Genomic DNA, 24,665 nt, shown 5'->3' on the forward strand with positions numbered 1-24,665 from the left:
CCTATAGAATAGAGTTGACATTCTAGAAATAAATCCAAATACCTATGGCCAATTGACTCTTGACAAGGGTGCCACAACCTTTCAGGGGGGAGAAAAATAATCTCTTCATCAAATGATGGAGGGACAGCTTGTTATCTACATGCAAAAGCTGTGAGCTGTCATTCACGGTGCTGGTTGTCGGGTTGGGAAGAAGCATCACAATGATGTAGGTTATGTAACTGTCCCCGGACTGCTCTGGGTGTCATTTACCAGATGAAGAATCCTTCTGAATACATTTTCTGGAAAGATAAGCTGCTGGTTCTATTGCTGAAACAGAAATGCCATTCCCATATTTTCTGTCATGTTGAAAGCAATGAAACATTTTTATCACAATTAGCATCAAATTTATGAAATAAAATGATATGGAAATAGAAAGTATCTATTTAAGAAGAAGCTATGAGCCATGCAGTGTAGGGCCACCCAAGACGGATAGGTCATGGTAGACAGTTTTGACAAGGTCCACTGGAGAAGGGAATGGCAAACTACTTCAGTATTCTTGCCTTGAGAACCTCAAACAGTATGGAAAGGCAAAAACATAGGACACTGCAAGATGAACTCCCCAGGTCGGTAGGTGCCCAATATGCTACTGGAGAAGAGTGGAGAAATAACACCAGAAAGAATGAAGAGACGGAGCCAAAGTGAAAACAACGCCCAGTTATGGATGTGACTGGTGATGGAAGTAAAGTCCGATGCTATAAAGAACAATATTGCATAGGAACCTGGAATGTTAGGTCCATGAATCATGGTAAATTGGAGATGGTGAAACAGGAGGTGGCAAGAGTGAACATAGACATTGTAGGAATCAGCAAACTAAAATGGACTGGAATGGGAGAATTTAATTCAGATGACCATTATATCTACTACTGTGGGCAAGAATCCCTTAGAAGAAATGGAGTCACCATCATAGTCAACAAAAGAGTCCAAAATGCACTACGGTGGGTGCAATCTCAAAAATGACAGAATGATCTCCGTTCATTTCTAAGGAAAACCATTCAATATCAGGGTAATCCAAGTCTGTGCCCCAACTGGTAATGCTGAAGAAGCTGAACTTGAATGGTTCTGTGAAGACCTATAAGACCTTCTAGAACTAACACACCCAAAAAGATGTCCTTTTCATTATGGGGGACTGGAATGCAAAAGTAGGAAGTCAAGAGAGACCTGGAGTAACAGGCAAATTTCGCCTTGGAGTACGAAATGAAGCAGGGCAAAAACTAACAGAATTTTGCCAAGAATACCAAAATCAGATTGATTATATCCTTTGCAGCCAAAGATGGAGAAGCTCTATATAGTCAGCAAAAACAAGACTGGGAGCTGACTGTAGCTCAGATCATGAACTTGTTGCCAAATTCAGACTTAAATTGAAGAAAGAAGGGAAAACCATTAGACCATTCAGGTATGACCTAAATCAAATCCCTTATGACTATACAGTGGAAGTGACAAATAGATTCAAGGGATTAGATCTGAAAGACAGTGCCTGAAGGACTATGGATGGAGGTTTGTGACATTGTACAGGAGGCAGTGATCAAGACCATCCCCAAGAAAAAGAATGCAAAAAGGCAAAATGGTTGTCTGAGGAGGCCTTACAAACATGTGAGAAAAGAATAGAAGCTTAAGGGAAAGGAGAAAAGGAAAGATACTCATCTAAATGCAACTGTATAGGCCATGGGGTCACAAAGAGTCAGACACAACTGAGCAAACTTCACTTCAAAGAATAGCAAGGAGACATAGGAAAGTCTTCCTCAGTGATCAATGCAAAGAAATAAAGGAAAACAATAGAATGGGAAAGATTAGAGATCTCTTCAAGAAAATTAGTGATACTAAGGGACCATTTCATGCAAAGATGAGCACAAAAAAGGACAGAAATGGTATGGACCTAACAGAAGCAGAAGACATTAAGAAGAGGTGGCAAGAATACACAGAAGAATTATATGAAAAAAATTTTAATGATCCAGATAACCACGATGGTGTGATCACTCACTTAGAGCCAGACATCCTGGAACGTGAAGTCAAGTGGGCCTTACGAAGCATCACTACGAACAAAGCTATTGGAGGTGATGGAATTCCAGTTGAGCTATTTCAAATCCTGAAAGATGATGCTGTTAAAGTGCTTCACTCAATATGAAAGCAAATTTGCAAAACTCAGCCGTGGCCACAGGACTGGAAAAGATCAGTTTTCATTCCAGTCCCAAAGAAAAACAATGCCAAAGAATGTTCAAACTACCGCACAATTGTACTCCTCTTCAGTTCAGTTCAGTTCAGTCACTCAGTTGTGTCCGACTCTTTGCGACCCCATGAATCACAGCACGCCAGGCCTCCCTGTCCATCACCATCTCCCGGAGTCTACCCAAACTCATGTCCATCGAGTCAGTGATGCCATCCAGCCATCTCATCCTCTGTCATCCCCTTCTCCTCCTGCCCACAATCCTCCCAGCATCAGGGTCTTTTCCAATGAGTCAACTCTTCACATGAGGTGGCCATGGACTGGTTGGATCTCCTTGCAGTCCAAGGGACTCTCAAGAGTCTTCTCCAACACCACAGTTCAAAAGCATCAATTCTTTGGTGCTCAGCCTTCTTCACAGTCCAACTCTCACATCCACACATGACCACTGGAAAAACCATAGCCTTGACTAGACGGACCTTTGTTGGCTAAGTAATGTCTGTGCTTTTGAATATGCTATCTAGGTTGGATGTAACTTTCCTTCCAAGAAGTAAGCATCTTTTAATTTCATGGCTGCAGTCACCATCTGCAGTGATTTTGGAGCCCCCCAAAATAAAGTCTCTCACTGCTTCCACTGTTTCCCCATCTATTTCCCATGAAGTCATGGAACCGGATGCCATGATCTTCGTTTTCTGAATGTTGAGCTTTAAGCCAACTTTTTCACTCTCCACTTTCACTTTCATCAAGTGGCCTTTTAGTTCCTCTTCACTTTCTGCCATAAGGGTGGTGTCATCTGCATATCTGAGGTTATTGATATTTCTTCTGGCAATCTTGATTCCAGCTTGTGTTTCTTCCAGTCCAGCGTTTCTCATGATGTATTCTGCATATAAGTTAAATAAGCAGGGTGACAATATACAGCCTTGACGTACTCCTTTTCCTGTTTGGAACCAGTCTGTTGTTCCATGTCCAGTTCTAACTGTTGCTTCCTGACCTGCATACAGATTTCTCAAGAGGCAGGTCAGGTGGTCTGGTATTCCCATCTCTTTCAGAATTTCCCACAGTTTGTTGTGATCCACATAGTCAAAGGCTTTGGTATAGTCAATAAAGCAGAAATAGATGTTTTTCTGGAACTTTCTTGCTTTTTTGATGATCCAGCAGATGTTGGCAATTTGATCTCTGGTTCCTCTGCCTTTTCTAAAACCAGCTTGAACATCGGGAAGTTCACAGTTCACATATTGCTGAAGCCTGGCTTGGACAATTTTGAGCATTACTTTACTAGTATGTGAGATGAGTGCAATTGTGTGGTAGTTTGAGCATTCTTTGGCATTGCCTTTCTTTGGGATTGGAATGAAAACTGACCTTTTCCAGTACTCCTCTTACATGCTAGCAAAGTAATGCTCAAAATTCTCTAAGCCAGACATCAGCAGTATATGAGCTGTGAACTTCCAGATGTTCAAGCTGGATTTAGAAAAGGCAGATTGCCAACATCCACTGGATCATCGAAAAAGCAAGAGTTCCAGAAAAACATCTGTTTCTGCTTTATTGACTACATCAGAGCATTTGACTATGTGGATCACAACAAACTGTGGAAAATTCTTCAAGAAAAGGAAATACCAGACCACCTGACCTGCCTCCTGAGAAATCTGTATGCAGGTCAAGAAGCAACAGTTAGAACTGGACATGGAACAACAGACTGGTTCCAAATTGGGAAAGGAGTACATCAAAGCTGTATATTGTCACCCTGCTTATTTAACTTATATGCAGAATACATCATGCCAAATGCCGGGCTGGATGAAGCACAAACTGGAATCAAGATTGCCTGGAAAAATATCAATAACCTCAGATACACAGATGACACCACCCTTATGGAAGAAAGCGAAGAAGAACTAAAGAGCCTCTTGATGAAAGTGAAAAAGGAGAGTGAACAAGTTGGCTTAAAACTCAACATTCAAAACTAAAATCATGACATCTGGTCATATCACTTCATGGCAAATAGATGGGGAGACAATGGAAGCAGTGAGAGACTTTATTTTGGGGGGCTCCAAAATCACTGCAGATGGTAGCCGCAGCCATGAAATTAAAAGACACTTGTTCCTTGGAAGAAAAGCTATGACAAACCTAGACAGCATATTAAAAAGCAGAGACATTACTTTGCCAACAAAGGCCCATCTCGTCAAAGTTACGGTTTTTCCAGTAGTCATGTATGGATGTGAGAGTTGGACTATAAAGAAAGGTGAGTGCCAAAAATTGATGCTTTTGAACTGTGGTGTTGGAGAAGACTCTTGAGACTCCGTTGGACTGCAAGGAGATCTAACCAGTCTATCCTAAAGAAAATCAGTCCTGAATATTCATTGGAAGGACTGCTGCTGAAGCTGAAGCTCCCAATATTTTGGCCACTTGGTACGAAGAACTGACTCATTGGAAAAGACCCTGATGCTGGGAAAGATTGAAGGCAAGAGGAGAAGGGGACGACAGAGGATGAGATGATTGGATGGCATCATCGACTCAATGGACACGTGTTTGAGCAAGTTCCGAGAGTTGGTAATGGACAGGGAAGCTTGGTGTGCCGCAGTCCATGGTGTTGCAGAGTCAGACACGACTGAGCGACTGAACTGTACTGCTCCTTGGAAGGAAAGCTATGACAAACCTAGACAGTGTATTCAGAAGCAGAGATATCATTTAGCTGACAAAGTTCCAGGTATGGTTTTTCCAGTAGTCATGTACAGATGTGAGAGTTGGAGCATAATGAAGGCTGAGTGCTGAAGAATTGATGCTTTTGAACTGTGGTGCTGGAAAAGACTCTTGAGAGACCCTTGGACTGCAGGAAGATCTAACCAGTTAATCCTGGTCAACCCTGAATATTCAGTGGAAGGACTGATGCTGAGGCTGAAGCTCTAATACTTTTGCCACCTGCTGGGAAGAGCCGACTCACTTGAAAAGACTCTGATGCTGGGAAAGACTGCAGGCAAAAGGAGAAGGGGCAACAGAAGATGAGACGGTTGGATAGGATCACTGACTCAATGGACATGAGTTTCAGCAAACTCCGAAAAGTAAAGGACAGGGAAGCCTGGAGTGCTGCAGTCCATAGGGTAGCAGAGTCAGACACAACTTAGCGACTGAACAACAACAATGTAAGTAATCTAAAAATGTTTTAAAGTATGTGGGGAGAGTATGTGTAGCTTATATGCAAATACCATGCCATATTTTATAAGGGACTTGAGCATCCTTGGATTTTGGCATCTGTGGGATAGTCCTGGAACCAATCCCCTGGGAATACTAAGGGACGACTTAGTATAACCTTCATGCCAAAACTACTCAATGACAAAATGAAAAAGGAAAATTATGCCCAATATCATGAACTTGGACATTACAATCCCAAACAGAATATTAGGAAACTGAAGTTTTAAAAATATATGAAGAAGGTAATATATAACATTGCCAAGTTGGGCTTTTTCAGGAATGCAAGTATTATAAAAATCTAGGTATTTTATTAACTAGCTTAAAATACTAAAGGAGAAAAAAGTCCAATAAAATCACTTTAAGAGATGCATAAAACAGTTTATTTTGAGTATCTTTCATGATAAAAATTTATCAAACTAGGGATAGAAAGGATTTGTTTTAAAGTAATTAAGAGTACCTATGAAAAACCTATATCAAAGTTCACACTCAATGGTGAAATTGTAACAGTATTTTTTTAAAGCTGTAGTTCAGTTATTCTTGACAAGATTTGTATCAGTGTCTTAGCCAATGTATAATACAAGGAAAAGGAATAAAAAAAATTAAGAATTAGAAAGTTTTAAAAGACTGTAATTATTCGCAGGTGTTATGATTTCTGCATAGAAATCCTCAAAGAATCTGGAATAAATATAAAGTTAATAAAATTAATAAGTTAATAAAGTCCAGAAAATTTGGTAGATATATGATTAAGAAATAAAATATATTTAATATATCAGCAACAAAAGACATAGCACTTATAAGATACAGAAAGTATTAGAGGCAAATCTAATAAAAGTATTGTGAGATTTTTAAAGAGAAAGAAATATATAAAGGTTATTAAAGAAGATATAGAGAAATGGAAGGATATATTAGATCATGCATAGAAAGACCCAGTTTCTTCAAGATGCAGTCTCCCCCGGTTAAACTATTTAATATCAGTGCAATTCCAGTAATAAATCTGGCAGGATTTTTTATGGGTTGCCAAAAGCCAATGCTAAAATTTAGATGAAAGAATGAAAGAAAGGAAAACCAAGATGGTTTTTAAAGTGAAAAGGGGAGAAGTCTTTCTATAAGGCTTTCTATGAGTCTTTCTGTAAGGCCTATTAGTAACTAAGCAGGATGACAATGCATGAATAGACAACACAGATAGACAAATAGACCAGGGGAACAGGACAGAGTACTCAGAATCAGACCTGGCTGGGATGAAAACCTGGCCCCTGACAGATGGCCCTGCAAATGAGTGGTGGAAGGGTTTCTTCATTAAACAGTACCTATGGAGGAAAACACTCCAGTTGGATCTCTACCTTCCAGCATACACAGCTAAAGACCTAACTTGAAAAGTGAAACTTCAGAATGTTTGGAAGAAAATATAGAAGATTTATATGATCTCAGGAGGGAAAGGAATTTTAAGGTATGAAATATATAAGCAGTGAAGAAAAAGTTTGGTTAATTTGATTCCATTAAAACTTTAAACTTGTGTTCATCAGAAGATCATTAAAGAGGTGAAAAGATAAGTCAGTGTAGGAGAAGCTATTTGAAACCTTACCTGCATGTATCAGGTAAAGGATTAGGATTCAAAGTATGTGGATATATTTTCTTTCAAATCAAGAAGCAAAAGACAATCCAGCAAAAAATCTGGGGACAAATTAGGAATAGGCAGTTCAGTAAACACATAAAAAGATGCCCAATTTTATGAATAATTAGAGGAAAGACAAAATGAAAAATAAGATATCACTCCATCAGATTAATAAAAATTAAGAAGTCCAACAGTAGGAAGTGTTGGTGAGGATGTAAAAAAAAGAACCATCGTTGCTATTAAAGTAAGTTGGTACAACCGCTTCAGAATACAATTTGGCAATATTCAGAGAAGCTGAAGATGCTCATATTTTACAATCAGGTAATTCTATTCCTATGTTGTAACAGAGGACAATGTGTGTACAATAAAGCATGGGGCTGCGAGTTGGCTGGGGGTGTCGTAGGGGCAGGCAGTTATTTCGGTGGAGGTGTTATTTGCAGGTTTCAGAGATAAATGAAAGAAATTCACCTACACCCGGCATTCTACAGGGTTAGTGGGGCCGCTGTGTCTTTGCTGTCACAAGGGGAAGGTCACATGGCTGTTAGAGCCACATAGTCACCCACGATTAGACCCAGTTACCCCGTGATGATTTTGGAGTGATTTCCTCTCTCAACAAGGACAACAAGACGGGTGATCAGGTAGAGGGTGACTACTATGAGGGTCTGGAAGAAATCACTCCAAGGCCAGTTGGTAATCTCTATCTTGATGTACAGGTAATACACATAGATGATAAATAAGATACTAGTAAATATCATTCAATCACCGATTGAGGCAGATCAGAATCACCAGGCACAGTAGAATCTTAGCAAATAGGAGAATTCCCTTTTGGGTGCTCCAGCAGCTGGGAGCCCGAGGGGTGCTCACAACTGGCTGTGGTGTGGGCAGGAGTCCCTGGGGGCACGGAGGATCTATTCATAGGTTCAAGGACACTGTACTCCCAGGCATCTTACCTATGCTCTGGCTGAGAGGAGGGCCCAGGGGCACAGGACCTCAAGTCTGCTTTTTAAATGGCCCTGTATTTTTGCTCAAACTTTTTGTGCTTTTATAGGTAAAAAATTACAAAGAAGCTGAATATCACCCAATGGGTATCTAGATTAAAAAATTTTTAATATTTTCATAAGTGGAATTGCTAAATAGTGGGGAAACTCTAAACTAGGTTTACATAGATCAACATGGATGAATCTTATAATTTTAAATAAAAAAATTTCCCAAAGGATGCTTTAGTGTATATGCAATTTATGTAGTATATGAAAGATGCAGAACCATACCATGCACTTTTGGGGATACATATGTGGTAAAAGCATAAAATATAAGAGCAAGGCATACTCCAGATTTGAAATAGGCTTGCTTTTGTGGAAAGGGAAGGGGATTTGATCAATGTGAGGTTCTGTCTGTAATGGTAATATTTTATTTCTTAAGCTAAATGGTATAATAGTATATGGTTGTTCATTATATTATTCTTTTACATCTTTTTGTGTATCTAAATGTTTCATTGTAGTTAACAAACATAAAAGTGTATATAAATGGTTGCCATGTGGAGACCACAAATAGAAGTGTACAGGACAAATAACACCACCAGAGGCCCTAATGTAATCCAAATGGATAGTTGTGGCTTGAGCTATAATTTCCAGTGATAGCATCTGACATATTTAAAAGGTGGTGTATCTCAAAACCTTTTCTATTTCCCTCTAGAAACTCTTGCTAGCTCCCCACTTCAACCCACCCCAAACTCATCTCCGTTAAAGGCATCAGCATTTACCTGGTTGCTCTGTGTGAGGAATCTTCCTTGCCTTCTGTACATCCCTGAGTCCCTCAGAAAGTCCTGTCATCACTGCTAACAGAATACATCTGGAATCTGTCCTCTTCTCTTCAGCCCCACACTGTTCCCCAGTCCAATGCAATCTAACCCAGTCTCTTGCCTGAGTGATGCTAGAATTAATTCTTCTACTGTCTATCACCTCCTTCCTAACTTGCCTCCCTGTCGCTATTCCCGCCAGTTTCCCTACTCTGTCATTTCCATGGAGATCTCTTAAAAATGTAAATCAGTTCACATCACTTCCTTGCTCCAGCTCCAAGGCTGAGGTTAAAGTTCACAGCCTTCCCCAGGCCTGCCAGGCCCTCCCTACACAGCTGGCCTCTCCACCTTCATCTCCTGCTCTGCTCACCCCTTTCTGTTCTAGCCACCCTGGCTCTGCTGTTCCTTTCTCACTTTAGGACGCTTGTGCACACCCCTGGGAAGTACTCTCCTAGATTTTGTTATGGCTGCATTCCTGGCTTTAGCAAGGCCTCCGCTCTGCACCTTTTCTAAGTAGCTGTCATGACCGCCCTTCCCCACCTGACCAGTCCCTTTCTCCCTTGTGGCCATTCCACTTTCCTTCCTGTGTGATGGGATATATGTATTTGTCTAAACCTTCATTTCTGTCTCTCCAACTAGACTGTCAGTTTCATGGGGGCTGGACATTCTCTGTCTCATTCACTGTTGTGTTTCTTTATACCTGAAACAGCGCTTGGCATGTGGTAGAGGCTTAATCAACACTTCCTCAATGAATGAATGCATTGATGATAAGCAAAAACTTAGATGCCTCAAAAAGTGTGTTTTGGTAAAATAAAATCCCCTGGAATTGTTCATACATAAGAAGAATTTGAATAAGGTTGTTTCATAAGGTGTAACAGTTGAAAATAAGCAGAACATTCTTCAGAAGCAGATTAGTTAACTGATTTTAAGTGGGTGTGATAATAGAGTAAATATAAGTAGATGTGTGAATAGTTCATCTCTGTTCATCTGGGTATTAAAGTTGGCCAGAAGGCTCTTGGAATCTTCTCTTTGGGAACCTTCCTTCTGTGTTGCCTGATGTATACTTCCCACTGGACCTCGATAGTCATTCTGACGGTCAATCATTCCCAAGTTCTCTGGGTCGGGGCCACAGGGTAGGGAAGACTCCGAAGGAGAAGGGAATCAGGCACGCTGTGTCCACTGTGTGCCCGGGACTCTGCCTGGGTTTCTCTGTCCTGTGGCTGACTTAGGAGCATCCTCCCCCTGCCAACACACACCCCTCATCGGGTGGCCCAGGCAGGGGAAGGTGTGCAGCTTGGTCTGACCCTGCCACTTTCGCCACCCCTGCAGGTCTCAGAGCTCATCTTTGTGTCCATCTATAGCTCTGAGTTCTGCATGAAACTCTATGTGGACCCCATCAGCTACTGGAAGGATGGCTACAACCTGCTCGATGTGGTCATTATCATCATCATCTTCATCCCCTACAGTCTCCGCAAGATCAAGGGCAAGCACTACCCCTACCTCAACATCGCCGACGGTGTGCAGTCCCTGCGCATCCTCAAGCTTATCACCTACAGCCGCGGCATCCGGGTGAGTGGCCTGGAGTGCTGTGGCTGTGCATGTGCGGGCGATTGGGCCCCTGATGAAATGGTACTTCTGTTTCTCTCCTACGGTGATTGAGTCCTCTTGTGTGGGAGGTTGATCTTTACCTGTTTTATCTCATTTCACCCTTAAATGATTCTAGGAAAGGTGTTAGCTCCATTTTACAGATGAAGAAACTGAGACCCACAGTCACTCAGCAGTTAGATACTGGAGCTGACCTTTGAAAGTTGTTCTGACTCGAGTCCATCTCATCTTGCCCTCTCTCCCGTGCTGCAGAGTGACTGATTTTCTTATGGTCCAGACCCTTTGGAGTATGTGCCCAGGAGCCTCCAGCTCTTTGATGGGTCTGGCCACTCACGTCTTCCCCCAGAAAACTAAAAGTCTGAAGCTTCTCTTGAGGGGAGGGTCTCATGACTTGTTCAGGAAGCTCTGGAAGTCCTGCTCCTGCTGGGGGACACATGGTGGCCGGTCTTTACTTGGCTCAGTGGTGTCAGAGCACACGTCAGAGGTGGCCCAAGCACACCCTCAGGCGCTCATCCTGGGCCCAGTGTGTTTGCCCGGGCTCTGCTCAGGCCCACGCTTCTCCGGGAAGGGGCTTGTTTGGGCCTATTGACCATGCAGACCTCACCTGCACACTGCGTCCCACGGCCACGTTCTTCATGAGTTCTTACCTCTTTAGTCTTGGCAATCTTGGGAAAGAAGTTCTGTTTCTCTTGCAGGAGTGGAGGCAGCTTTTTTTTTTTTTTTTTTTTTAACATCTCAGTTCTTTTGGAATGAATCCCCAAACACTGGTTTTCTTTCTCCAAGGAGAGGAGGGAGGTGTGGGGTGGGCATTTATTCCTGCAGGCAGCTGCCAGACTGGTCTGCAGGCAGGGCAGCCCCAGTGCTCCTTGGCTGTCTCTCTGCTTCACACTTTACCTCGAACTGTCAGAACTTCACCGTCCTGGGTCCCAGCTCTACCAGTACCTCCTTTTCTACGTTAATAGTTTCTCAGCTTAGAAAAAAGATTTTTTGCAGTTGACAATGGTGGCACAATGCAAGGGGCTGGAGAGTGGGTTCCAGCCCTGCTGGTGTATCACAATGTGACTGTGGATGAGGCGTTTTGCTTCTCTGAGCTTCTGATCCTGCATCTTGAAATAGGAACATCTCCCTACCTTGACAAGGTATCAGGGACAGATCTAGGTAGCTGAACACGTATATGCAAGACTCCAGGGCAGGGAGAATGAACGATGAGGCGTGGGAGATAAGACCAACACCCATGTCATGGACGAAGACTGAGATCACAAGATGAGGACCTGCCTGGGAGATGGGGCCCAGAAAACCTGGGAAGCCCCACTCCTCTGAGCCCTCTTCATTCCTGTTTCCAAGGTGGCTCCCCTGCTCCTCCTGGACCTGGAAGAGCATTCAGGGCTGGCCCTCAGCGGAGGAGCAGAAACAGGACACCCTGGGATGAACAGAGGCAGGCTGGATTCAAGTAGAGTGCTCAGGGGTGCTGATGGGGCAACTACTCCAGCCCTGGGGCAGCACGGGCAATCCCCCCATGGGTGACTGAGCATGGAGGCCGTGCACTGGTGAACCACTGTTAGATTGCTCCAGCCCTCAATCTGGACACTGCTCCCATTCGTTCATTCAACCATTTATGGAGCATCTACCATGTGCTAGGCAAGGCACCAGATACCGGGGCAGCTATGGTTGGGACAGGCTGAACCGCTGTCCTCTGAGCCCAGCCCGGCCGGCAGCCTGACCTAGCCCTTGTGCTTCTGCCTTGCAGACACTCATCACTGCCATGGGGCAGACAGCCTACACCGTGGCCTCCGTGCTCATCCTATTCTTCGTCCTGATGTACATCTTTGCCATCCTGGGCTTCTGCCTGTTTGGACTTCCAGAAGGGGGTGACATAAATAACTGGGGGAACCTGGCTTTGGCCTTCTTCACTCTCTTCAGCTTGGCCACGGTACCATGTTTGGGAACAGTGGCGGGGGTGGGGGTCAGGCAGGGGCCTTGAAAGGGGACTGGCAGCTGGTGCGAGTGTGTGGACATGCTGGGCCTCACTTGGGGTCTTTCCCACACTCAGACACTTAGCTGGGGTTGGGGGGAAGCTGAGGAATGGTCTCCCAGGACAAGGCACAGGCTAGCTCCCTGGCCAAGAGTCCATCACTGACTCTAATCTTGTGACTCCCTACAGCATTCCTATTTGCCCCATGGGGTGGTAAAACTTTTCAAAAGTTCTCAAAAGATAATTCATCCTAATTGAAGTGTAATTTAGGAGGAAAACCCACATCACAAAGCCTTTTGGGGAATAGGCTGTCACAAATCCATGCAGAATAAGTCTGCAAAACCTGTCTCAAAGTCTAGATTCTACTGGGTTCTGGCAAGATTGAGGTCTTTTCCAAAGGAGGGCCTGGCAGAGGGGCAGTGTCTCTTGGGGAAAGCTGGAAGGCCTTTTGGAGAAGAGCCCTTAGGGCACATTGGACAGAAGTGCCCACACCCAGTGGTGCCCTGCATCTCTGCCAGCCTGTATGCACTGGAGTTGGTGGATTAGGGGGTGTGATGTGGAGGGGCTGATGTGGAAGAAGAGCCAGCCTGCTCCTCAGTAGGGCCAGGGTTCCCCTAGGGCAGGTGAGCAGGAGGCCTGCCCCCCTGAGCCTTGGCACTTGCCCTGCCTGAGTAGGTCGATGGCTGGACAGACCTGCAGGAGCAGCTGGATGCCCGGAATTTGATTCTGAGCCGTTCATTCACCATCATCTTTATCTTGCTTGCCTCCTTTGTCTTCCTCAGCATGTTTGTGGGTGTGATGATCATCCACACTGAGGTGAGGTGGCGCTTGTAAGGATTGGTGGGGCGGGGGCGGGGTGGTGTTGGTTAAGTGTGGCAGGTGGATCATCTCTGAGCCGTCTCGCTCTGGAATTGGAAGGGAGGGGACCAGGTGGGCCCATCTCTATGCCGGCGCAACCCTTCTCCCTGAGCCCCCCTCATGATGGTGGCCAGCAGGACAGGTACTTGGGAGGTCATTGCAGCTGCAGCGGGCAGCTTGAGTTGGGGGCTGGCCCTGTGAGGGGGTCCTCCTGCTGAGGGGCCTGAGTGGCAGTGGGAGACTGGGGAAGAGGGGAGGTGGGGATGGTGCACAGGGAGAGCCCTGCATCTTACCTCCATCCTCCTGCCCTCTAGGACTCCATCAAAAAGTTTGAGCGGGAGCTGATGCTGGAGAGACGCATGAACCTCATGGAAGAGAAGCAGGTGATTTTGAAGCGGCAGCAAGAAGAGGTCAGCAAGCTGATGCAGACCCAGGTAGGCTGTCTCCGTGGGCAGGCAGACAAGCAGAGGGACAGTCAGGGCTGAAGGGATGGTCAGGAAGACGGGCCTGGGGGCCGGGGTGGAAGGTGGGGGGCCTTAGGCATCTGTGCATTTGGAGAGTCGGCTGCCCACCTCTCTCTAGTTTTCAGAGTCAGACTGTGTTCTCTACCTTTTTGTATTTTCTCTGGACCTCTTCAAGTGTTGAGTGTTGTGATTATACTATTTCCCTCCTTCATAGGCAACACTCCATTGCTGGGCCATGGACTATAGCCCACCCGGCTCCTCTGTCCATGGGATTTCCCAGGCAAGCATACTGGAGTGGGTTGTCATTTCCTTCTCCAGGGAATCTTCCTGACCCAGGGATTGAACCCAGGTCTCCTGCATTGCAGGCAGATTCTTTACTATCTGAGCCACGAGGGAAGCGCTAACATTTCCCTCCTTCATGGGCAACACTCCATTGCTGGGCCCTTGGCCTTGAGCAGTCTTGTTCCCGAGGATTCATTGGGTGCCAAGCAGGCTCCATTCCTGGTCGCTGAGCGGGGGAGGTCATGGGGTGTTACTGACAGGTGTTACTAACCTCAGTTTTTCTAAACTGGAACAAGAATGAGTTCAATGGGCTGGAGATTTTCTGTCAAGCATGATACAACTGTGAGGGCTGAAGCCCTCTGAGCTGCCTGGAGTGCCCAGCCAGGTCCTGAACCACTGCCCCTTTCTCCCCGTGAGGCCAGTGCCCCTCTCCTCAGCCTCCTCTCCGAGGTGGAGACGTCCTCCTGTTTTGTGTGTCTGAGACTTGTCCACAACAGGGTGAAACGCTGAGCCGTGCTCAGGCTATCCCAGTTCCTTCCATGTCACCGGTCCTCATGCCAGGTCAGTTGTCCTCACGTCAGGTGTAGTAGCTCACCAGGTGGCCCCAGGCAGGGGGGTCCAGGCCCAGAAGGGGTTGGGGTGGCCTATGCTTGTACTCAGGACTCATCTGGGGGCCAGGGTCAGGCCTCTGCCTGTGCTCCTCGTGGAGGGTCCCCAGGTCTTTGTGTAGCAAGACTCTCGTCGTGCTGCTCTGTTTATGCTCCTCTGTCTAGAAAGATCTTGACCACAAGAGTTTCACTGAACTGGTGGAGAAGTTTAAGAAGACTTTGCGGCACACTGACCCCATGGTCTTGGATGATTTTGGCACTAGCCTGCCCTTCATTGACATCTACTTGTCCACCCTGGACAACCAGGATGCTACCATCTACAAGTCAGTCCCAGCCCCCCTGACCCTGGCCCACGGGTCCTGGTGGGGTGCTGGCTGATGTGCAGGGAAGGCAGAGCCAGGTCCTTCCTGGGGGGTGTGCAGGGGCTGGGCTGCTATATGGGCAGGCCTGTTGCTGGTGGGGGGAGCACTGCCCACTGGCCCTCCTCAGTTTAAAAAACTGACCTGTTTTTAAACATTGCTTCCTTTGATTCTCCAAGAGCACCTCACCAAGCCCTTCTCAGTGGGGCAGAGGAAAGACCTCTGGCTGCAAGTCAGAAGCTGAAGCTCCTGACCTGGTTCTGTTACTGCTTCCTGTGTGACTCTGGCCAAGTCTTTGTCCCTTTCCCGCCTGTCACAGAAAGGACTGACACTAGGAAAGCAGTGTGTGTAAAGCTCGGGACTGTGCTCAGTGTGAGTTAGCTGGGCTCACGCTGGCCACTACTGCAGGAAGAAGAGGGGCACAATTAGCCTGATGTCTCAGCAAAAGCCCCCTGGAGGGCTTTGTACACTGGAGGGGGTCTAGGAATGCCCAGCGTTGGCCCAAGAGTGGTTCTGGCAGTGTCCAGGCCGCCCTCAGGCAGTCACCTCAACTCAGAGCCCAGGAGTCTGCTGTCTCCAACCTAACATGGGCAGTGAGAGAACTTCCTCCCAGATCCCAGGGAGCCTGGCCGACCTGGCCTTCCCACCCAGCCCAGTCTGGTTCTCAGGTCCGTGCTCTTTCCTGACCCACACCTGCCAGGTATGGTGGACATGCAGGTGTGAGCGTGCAGTGGGCAGGGCCAGGTGGAGCGGAGCTCACTGTGAGCTAAGGCCCTCCTCCTCCACTCCCAGGCTTCAGGAGCTGTACTACGAGATTGTGCACGTGCTGAGCCTCATGCTTGAAGACTTGCCCCAGAAGAAGCAGTCCAAGTCCTCGGAGAAGGTCGATGAGAAGTAGCTGGATGTGGGCACCCAGCCACCGTGGACCGCGGGGGCTGTGACCCAACCCCACCGCCCCCCATTGAACACTTGTTTTCTGGGTTGACCTCTGTGCGGCTGTTGCTGTGATCATGACGTCTGTCTACCTTTGGGAGCTGACCCGAGTTGGTGCCCATGAAGTTTGATTCCTCCTCACATGACACAGCGAGACCTTGGGAATGGGGAGTGGGGAGAGAGGAGCTCAAGGCTCACCCTGGCCAGAGGCCACACCTGGGGGCCACGCTGGCTTTCCCTTCCCTCGACCCCCGCAGCCAGGTCCCACTGGGCTCCTGGGAAAGCCACCTGGACCCTGGACCGAGAAGGGCCTCCCACAGTCCCGTGAGAGGGCATGGCTCGTGTGATCTGGTGTGGCCCCACTGGCCTAGGAAGCTCTGCTGGCTCGCCTGTGTGGGCCCCCATGCTGGCAGGGTCACAGCTCTCTCTCTGCACACAGTGCCATGGAGGTCTCTCTCTGGAATTCTTCTCTGCTTTTCCTGAGGCTCACGGTGATAGTGGTGCCCCAGAAGGGTGACAGCACCAGGCATTTGGGCTGCTCCCTTCCCTTAGTTAGAGCCCTTTACTCAAAAGGCAGCCTTTTCCACGTCATCCCCGGCCAGATGACTCCCACAGTCAGCAAGGCCCTGGCCCACCAGTGTTGGAGCCATCTGAAGGCCCAGGTGGTGGTGGCTGGGGGTGGCTGGCACCCCTTGCTCGCATCTGGCCAAACCAGAGACCCATCAGTGCCTGCTCTGCTCTTGTTTCTGGGGAGTGTTCTTGAGGCCTGTCATCTTGGCAGGGCCCTCTTCTTGGACAAGTGCTGAGTTCTAGGTTGGGCTGGGGTGGGAGACCAGCTTATATTGCTGGGCACAGAAAGGCCAGGCCCACCCTGGGAAGGATGATAAGTAGAAAAACACATAGAATTGAGAATGGATGGACAAGGCCCCATGGGGGTCCGTGAGCTCCAGGCCTGGATGACGGCACCCCTGAAGCCAGAGGAAGACAAGGGCCTGCGGAAGCCTTTACTGCTCTTTCCTGAGTTGTGCTGGTGGTTCCGTGATGAGAAAGCCACAGTCTCCTCCTGGCCATTTTCGTTCCCATGGTTGCCTAGAATGGCTGAGAAGAAATGTCCCTGAGGAAGTGACAGTAATTGCTTGACTGTAGAGAGCATGTGTCCTCCGAGATACTCAAATCATTTCCATTTGCAAATGTTCACACTCAGGACCAAATTGAGCATCGTGCGAAACTACCGAGAAGGACTGCTCTAGAGCATGAGACCCGTCGCCATGCCCTGGGGAGTCCTCCAAGGGTAGGAAGCATGGCCTTGCCCCTTCCTGGACTGGAGAGAACTCTCTGCCCTGGAGGGGGCCCTGAAGTAAGCGAGGGATGCCTCCAGTGCCTAGCAGTGAAGGGGGTGACTCCAGGTTGGGGGCTTCTAGGGGGGCTCTAGTGTGTACAGCCCAGACAGCCCAGACAGCCCAGCGTGCCGGCCTCAGGCAGTGGCTCTGATTTAGGGCTGGGACAAGGCAGATGTTGCCAACTGTCCACTCTTGATGTGCCAGGGTTGCTTGGGGGAATGTGAAAATACCTCCCCTGCTTTCACTAGGAAACATGCGGGAACTGGCCTAGGCCTCTGTGGGTGAACAAAAGGTTTTAAAAATTCCTCAGGGAGGCAAGTTTGTGAGTACCACAGTTTTAGAGTCAGGAGGCATGGATTTCTTAATCAGGCGGCCTTGGGCAAGGTGTCTGGTCTTTTGAAACCTTAGCTATTTCGTCTGAGAAATGGGCTGATAAAACTGTCCAGCTATAGTGTTAGTTGCTCAGTCATGTCTGACTCTTTGTGACCCCATGGACTGTAGCCCACAAGGCTCCTCTGTCCATGGGGTTTTCCGGGCAAGAATACAATGCTGCTGCTGCTGCTAAGTCGCTTCAGTCGTGTCCGACTCTGTGTGACCCATAGACGGCAGCCCACCAGGCTTCCCGTCCCTGGGATTCTCCAGGCAAGAACACTGGAGTGGGTTGCCATTTCCTTCTCCAATGCATGAAAGTGAAAAGTGAAAGTGAAGTCGCTCAGTCGTGTCCGACTTTAGCGACCCCATGGACTGCAGCCTACCAGGCTCCTCCGTCCATGGGATTTTCTAGGCAAAAGTACTGGAGTGGGGTGCCATTGCCTTCTCCGAAGAATACAATAATGGGTAGCAATTTCATCCTCCAGGGGGTCTTCCTGACCCAGGGACTGAACTCACGTCTCGCTATAAGGATCATTTTATTTGATGATGAGTGTTTAAAAAAACCTGAGAGTGTTTAAAAAAAGAAAAGACACGATCAGCTGTGGTCCGCGCTTCCTGGTTGTCAGCTCTGCCTCTACTATGTGGCCAGCTGCAGCGGGCTGGCCTGGCCAGGGGCTGAGAGGGACCAGGCCAATGACACAGTACCAGGGGTGGAAAGTACGGAGCTGAGAGCAGGAAGCTGAGGTCGGGAACCTGGGAGTTGGGGAGAATGGGCATCCAGGTGGAGCTGGTGCAGGGTGGCCAGATGACCCGTTGGGCCTGCAGGGCCTGGGGCCCAGGAGGGAAGCCCAGGCATGGGCCGCAGGGCTGCGGTGTAGAAGGGCACTCTGCCTGGCAGGGCGCAAGCAGAAGGCCTTCACAGAGCAGGAACTGGGACAGGTTGATGTGCAGAGGGCTGGCTCAGCACTGCTGGCAGCTCAAGCCAGTGGATATTTGGCGTAAAGTCCCCAAGCAGCATTCTGTTTGGCTCTATTTGCCTGCAGAGCAAACACTGGCAGATTGGAATTCCCACTTGGGCTCTCACCAACTCAAACAGGCTTGGCCAAGGCTTTCAGTTGATTTGCTTCGGGCACAAGTGGCTCTGCTTGCCCAGGCCTGGCTGTGGAAAGCAGGACCCTCCTCCTACCCACCGCCCCCCTACCCGGGGATCCGGCAGAGCTGTCCCCAGATGGCTTGCCTATCTCCATCCTGCCAGCTGGGTAGTTTGGGGCTGCAGTGGGATACCCAGGACCTGGGCTCAAGTCTTCTGGTCACTCCCAGGCCCTCCCCCAGCTCTTGTAGGAAGGAATATGGAATCCAAGGCTAGAGGTATTTGGAAGGTGGCCGGATTGTTTTTTTTTTTTTTTTAACTGCTTGTTGATTCCACCAGCAGGAAGCAGTCTCTGTAATATGGAAATCCAGGCAGTGACTGAGACTATAAGTGCTCCTCTTTATTCCAACAGTCCCTAAAAACTCAATACTGAGATGCTGGAGACTGCACACCTTGAAATTTTCCCCAAATGGTGGGTTAGACGGGACACCTATAACAAACTGCCCTTCACCAGGTCAGGAGAAGATGGCTCTGAATTCCTAACTAGGCTACTCAGGAAGGAGAGGTAATCATTGTTGATTCTAGTTACAGGGGTTGGGAAATGAGGGAGAAAGGCACTCAGTGTAACGGGGTAAGATTTACCAACATGCGTGTACCTCACTCTGCCCTACACTCTGCACCAAGAATGTCCTCTGTGCGTGGTTGGCCACGTGCTGTACCTCCCCGAGTTCTTGCTCTGATTTCACCTGAGGTTTGGTGCATTGCAGCCCTGGGGATATGGGGGAGGCAGGGCTGGAGAGCCGGAAGGAAAGGGAAGCGTTGGTGCTTTCTTGGTCGGCTCCTGGCTTCTCCTTCATGGCGGAGAAGCAGCATAATGGGAGAGGCTCACTAGACCTATAGGATAGGAGCTGGGACAGGGAGGAAGAAGGAAGTAAAATCTGAGGCCACGAGTCAGAGGCTCTGAACCGAGACTCTGACCCAGCTGGAGGGCGAGAATGGAAAGGGGACAGGTGGGGACAGGCATCCTTGTTGGGTGAGAACCGGATCCCCAGTGACACTCCTGGAGAGAGGCCATTAATGATGGGACTTATTGAGGGATGATTTCTGGTTGCTGAACCTTGTCTTTTGAAAATGGAGCCCCATGAAGAGATCTGATTATGTGGGATCTATGTTATAAGATGGCCATTTGTCATAGGGACCTCCTAGGCTAAAATTGGTATACATTGAGAGGGCTTTAAAAACCACCACTGAGCCCCCAGCTGTGATTTGAGGCCTCTAGATGCAGTACTCCTGAGGGCAATGGCACTAAGTGTGACTGGCTTTCTGCAAAGTGAAACTGAGGTCTCAACGGGAGGTGTGAAGAGGCCAACGGGGGATGAAAAGTCTGCTGTAAAATTCTTAGGTTGACCCCCAACTTTTGTAATCTGGTAATGGGACAATGGCCTCTCACAGCAGAGGCCCCCCACTGCCCCAGTTCAGGATCCTGAGAGCACAACTGCCCCTTGACTTCCTCCTTCCCCACTGGGGCCTTGATGTCTAGGATTGGGGCGTGAGGTGAAAAGACTCTTCAAAACATGCTGCTGGACCAGCGAGGGAAGAGTCCAAGCAGCGGTCCAGCCGAGGCTCCAGAGGTATGACCTATTCTCTTTGTTGACTGTGGAAAATACCACCTTCTGTTTTATCAGTAGTTCTGTTTCAAATACTTTGACATACATGATTTGAAACTCATAACAACGCTTAGGTACTTTCATTATTCCCATTAAACAGGTGGCAAAACTGAGGTTCACAGAGGCAATGTACCCAAGGCTGTATAACTAAGAGGGAAGAACCAAGCATTTCTGGCTCTAACCACTCTGCTATGATACTGTGCAACAATCCTCTAGGGAAATGTTATCCTCATCTTACAAGTGGGCAGACAACACTCAGAAAGACTGTTACTTGGTGAGATCATCATTGGAGGGCAGAGTCAGTATCTGAACGCAGACCATACATCCTCTGCGGTCTCACAGCAGCCTTGTTCTTTCTTATCAAAGCGATTCTTTGAACTCTAAAAATCAAACCATGATTCCCTCCTGAGCAGGGCCTGCCTCTGGGAGGAGAAGGGGTGGTCCCTCAGACCAGCCTCATTTAGCCAGTTTCCTGGCCCCTTCTTGTTGCCTCGTGGAGGCTCTGAAGTCTGCTGGCCCAGTGGGTCCTGACTTAGCAGCCCTGGGAGCTCCAGGGATGGAGACGGTAGCAGGAAGCAATCAGTGTGTGCAGATGGGTGGTGACTGTGGTGCCTAATCAGGAAATTATAGCCTGGGCAGAAGAGGGGTTTGGCTTAGAAATCACCCTTCCCTGGGTTCCAGTCAAGCAGGCCCTGGGAGGCTTGGCTGGGCTGACGGGACGCTCCAAGCAGGCATGAGCTCAGCAGGCAGGATGAGCCGGCCTTGTCAGACAGGGCTGTGCAGAGCGGCCCCGGGCCCAGGAGGCTGCGTCCTAGGTGGTGATGCTGTGTTCAGTCCTTTCTGGCCCTCTGCCTGCTCCTGTGCCTTCTGACACCTCATCAGCAAGGGGAGAAGCTGTGGGCATTCGGGGTGCTTTGGGAGGTTCTTGACCTGCGTCAGTGACTTTTTACCTGATTCACAAATGAGCAAGTGGAAAAGGTGTGAAAGAAGTGTCAGGTGGAAAAACCCAGGTGCAGAACTGTGCATACGTGCACCATTTGGAAAGGGAGAAATAAAACCACACACACACTGGCAGTGAGATATTCCCTTTCAAGTGGCAAATATGATAGACAAAACCTAGCCTTGGCCAGGGCATGAGGTGGCACCCTGTCCACTTTTGGCAGTGCAAAGAGGTGTGGCTTTCTCAGAAGGCAGTGTGCATGAGATTTTACTTGTGTGTTCCCATGGGCCAGCAGTTCTGCTTATGAAATTATCCTGAAGAGCCAAATGACAAATGCACCGAGATGTGATGGAAACACAGCGAAAGAAATCAACTCCCATTGGTGGGGAGACTGGTCGAATTAGTATGAGTCCATACATATGGCCCTTAAAACAATGATTTGTTGATAAGAATAGATGTTCCTGATATTATATGATTGAAAAAGTGGCTTCTAAAGCTACCTGTGATACGTCTTTTATGTAACAGTGAGTGAGAGTGGGTAACACATGTACATGCACACGTGTGTATGCTGAGTGATGTCTGGAGGAACAATCATTTTAGTGCTGGGATGGTGGTCTTGACTTTGTCCTCACTCTTTTCTGAACCTTTTGAATTTTAAGAATCAATATGTCTTTGTAATCAGAAAAAACAACAGTTTTCATCTTGAAAAATGTTCTGGGAATTCCCTGGTGGTCCAGCAGTTAGGGTTCCATGCTCTCACTGCCAAGGGCCCAGGTTCAATCCCTGGTCGGGAAACTAAGATCCTACATGATGCATGGTATAGCAAAAAAACAAAAAAGGTTAAACAGTGTGCATGTGTGTGAGTGTGCATGTGTATGCATGCACAACTATGCCTGTGGTAGATGGAAGGGCATTCCAGGCAGAAGGAACTGCAGACACACAGGAAAGAAGCTGGTGTGGCTGCCACCCGCAGTGCGAGCAAGGGCAGGGGAGACTGGGCACGTATACTAGCAGGATCCTAGGGACCTGGGCGTGGCAGTCTGGAAGCAGGCCAGTGACCCGGCCGTTGTGATCCCTGCTTCCTCTCTGAGAACAGCCTGCTGCCCTGTACCTAGCACTTAAATTTCCTCTCTTCTGTCTCTGTTTCCTCTCCCCACCTTCACTCCTGCACACCTATTCCCATCGCCCTGTCCATCATGACTCAGCATCAGGTCCCCTTTAAGAGGAAGCCTTCCCAGATTGCTCTGGTTGCCTTGATAGCTCCTTTTTCATCCTCTCACCCTTGAACTTTCATACCTGTCCTTCGATCAGACCTTAATTCCTCTAGGACCAGGTGAGGAGGGCTGTGAACTGAGAAGTTACGCTGGAGGTTGCCTGGATGCCAGTGATAGACCAGCTGACATCAGTCAGCTTCAGAGTCCCAGTGTGGAGGGAGAAAGCAGGCAGCAGAGACCCAGGAGGTGTTTTGAGCCTGGCATGTCACAGGCACAGTGCCAGACACTACACATAGCTTTTCACATTTATTCCCATTGAGCAGATGAGGAAACTGAGGCTTACAGAGGTTATGTGGCAGTAAGTGGTAGTGTTGCACTTGGGTATAGACAAACCCAGGTTCTGTCTAACTCCAAAGTCCACACTCTTACCCTACTAGTCTCTGGCTCTCACCCCCTGGAGGTTGGCTGGGCTGGGCCTGTGATGGGATCTCGCTGTGCCTTGCTGCCCAGACCTCACGGAAATGGACTTCAGGGTGAGAAGGTGATGTAGTCTCACTCAAGTGGTAGCTCCTATCCTGGTGGAGGATGTGGGGGCAGTGCAGCATACCTGCTGAGGCCTGCTGGCCATCGTCCCCAGTGAAATCAAGTGAGATATTTCCCTATGCGGCCAGCTGGCAGGAGCACTGGGTAAGAATCTAATGGGGAGGAGGCTAGGCATGTTGACCAGGAAAGAGCTTTCCCACTCAGAGATTCTCCAGTGGTAGGAAGTTGGTGAAATGATAAAGGACAATTTAAGCAATAGCCCAACCGAAAGCCTTACGTACTGGTCACATCCATGGTTCCTTCAAACCCTGCCAGCAGACTCCAGGAAGCAGGCAGGCAGGTCCAGTGCCCACTGGCAGAAGAGGAAAGCTGGGCTCCAGGAAGGGACAAGGAGCCCAGGCCAGGGGCTAGAATCCAGAGGGTCCCAGCCCTCCCCCAGGCACCTCCCCCAACTTTGGGCTTAGTGGGCATTTTTGCCTTGATGGGTTGGGCCAGTCTCTGCGAGCCTAGGGGACTTCCCTGGGGTGGCCTCAGCCAGAGACCAGGGAAGAAGCAGCAGCTTTGGAGGCGTGGACACCAGGCTCAGAGGAGCCATGAGTGGTGTCCTGTACTCAGGGACCAGCCTCTGTGACTCAGCAGGAGTGCTAGTTTGGGAGATGCAGGAGGGCTCCTTTGCCACACTGTCCTCTATGTGTGTGTTTTGTCTAAATATATCTTTATTAGATCAGATTTGCCCAAAGGAAGAGAGAGGAGTGTGCGTGAAAAGGCTAGAGTAAGGGTGGGGATCAGCATCCATCCCAGTGTGTCCTGGAAAGTTCCCAGAGAGGCCACAGGAGGGAACAGTTTGGGGAAACCCTCACAGGCCCCGCCACAGCCTGGCAAGCGGCAAAGTGGCCGGCTGCTTTGTGGCTGCAATGTCTTGGAGGGTTTGCCAAGCACTTTCCGTGAAGTCACTGGGACGTTAAGCCCTTGGTTCAATTAAATGGGTTAATACGCTTTGTCTGATTCTGCTGAATGCTAATCATATAATGTGATAATGGTGGTAATGGCGCTCTCAGCCGCGGTCATCACACGTGCCGCACCGTCCCAGGCACGCAGGGAGGCAGAGCTCACATTCCCGCACACTCAGGCCTCATTTTCCACTCATAAAAGCCCATTCTTCAAAGCCTTTCCAGCCCAACTCCCTATATCCATTTTCGGGACAAATTACCAACACTTAAAAAAAATTGGTCCATTTTGCGTAAAAGCCAAGTCCAAATTACTGTTCCTTTCCCCTTTGTGTTTTGAAATTTCACAAAGAGAAGGGTGGGGGGCTGAGGGGGACACAGGGGACGGAGAGAAGAGGCAGAAGGGGAAAGAGGGAGAAGAGGGTATGAACGAAGACGGAAAAAACAAGCCTTCTTGTTTCAGCAAAAATGTATTTCTGGAATGATGTTTCAGTTTACTCAGGCAGAAAAATTAGAAATGGTGTGCTTATTAAACAGGCTAAGTAAGCATGACTATTTTTAGTAGTGCAGTAAAACCTTGGTAATTTGGACCTCTTTAATAAAGATTCCATGATCACGCTGGCTGGCAGGCACACGTGGTGTGTGTGTGTGTGTGTGTGTGCACGTGTATGTGTGCAGGCAAGGTGA

General features: G+C 48.3%; 1 protein-coding gene across 3 annotated transcripts in view; it reads left to right on the top strand.

The window, feature by feature from the left end:
- CATSPER3 (cation channel sperm associated 3) overlaps positions 1–24,449 on the top strand; it is a 46,542-nt gene extending 22,093 nt beyond the window's left edge. For 2 of the 3 annotated variants that reach the window (XM_061423538.1, XM_061423539.1), the window contains 6 exons: positions 10,114–10,353; positions 12,137–12,319; positions 13,037–13,177; positions 13,534–13,653; positions 14,739–14,896; positions 15,725–24,449. In XM_061423538.1, the coding sequence (XP_061279522.1) occupies positions 10,114–10,353; positions 12,137–12,319; positions 13,037–13,177; positions 13,534–13,653; positions 14,739–14,896; positions 15,725–15,830 (948 nt within the window). In that variant the 3' untranslated portion in view covers positions 15,831–24,449. The remainder of the gene's footprint in view (positions 1–10,113; positions 10,354–12,136; positions 12,320–13,036; positions 13,178–13,533; positions 13,654–14,738; positions 14,897–15,724) is intronic. The other variant, XR_009737562.1, reaches the window with a different exon arrangement.
- Positions 24,450–24,665: the final 216 nt, after the last annotated feature.

Source organism: Bos javanicus, chromosome 7 (assembly GCF_032452875.1).
Source record: "Bos javanicus breed banteng chromosome 7, ARS-OSU_banteng_1.0, whole genome shotgun sequence".
In the NCBI taxonomy this organism is placed as follows: Eukaryota; Metazoa; Chordata; class Mammalia; order Artiodactyla; family Bovidae; genus Bos; species Bos javanicus.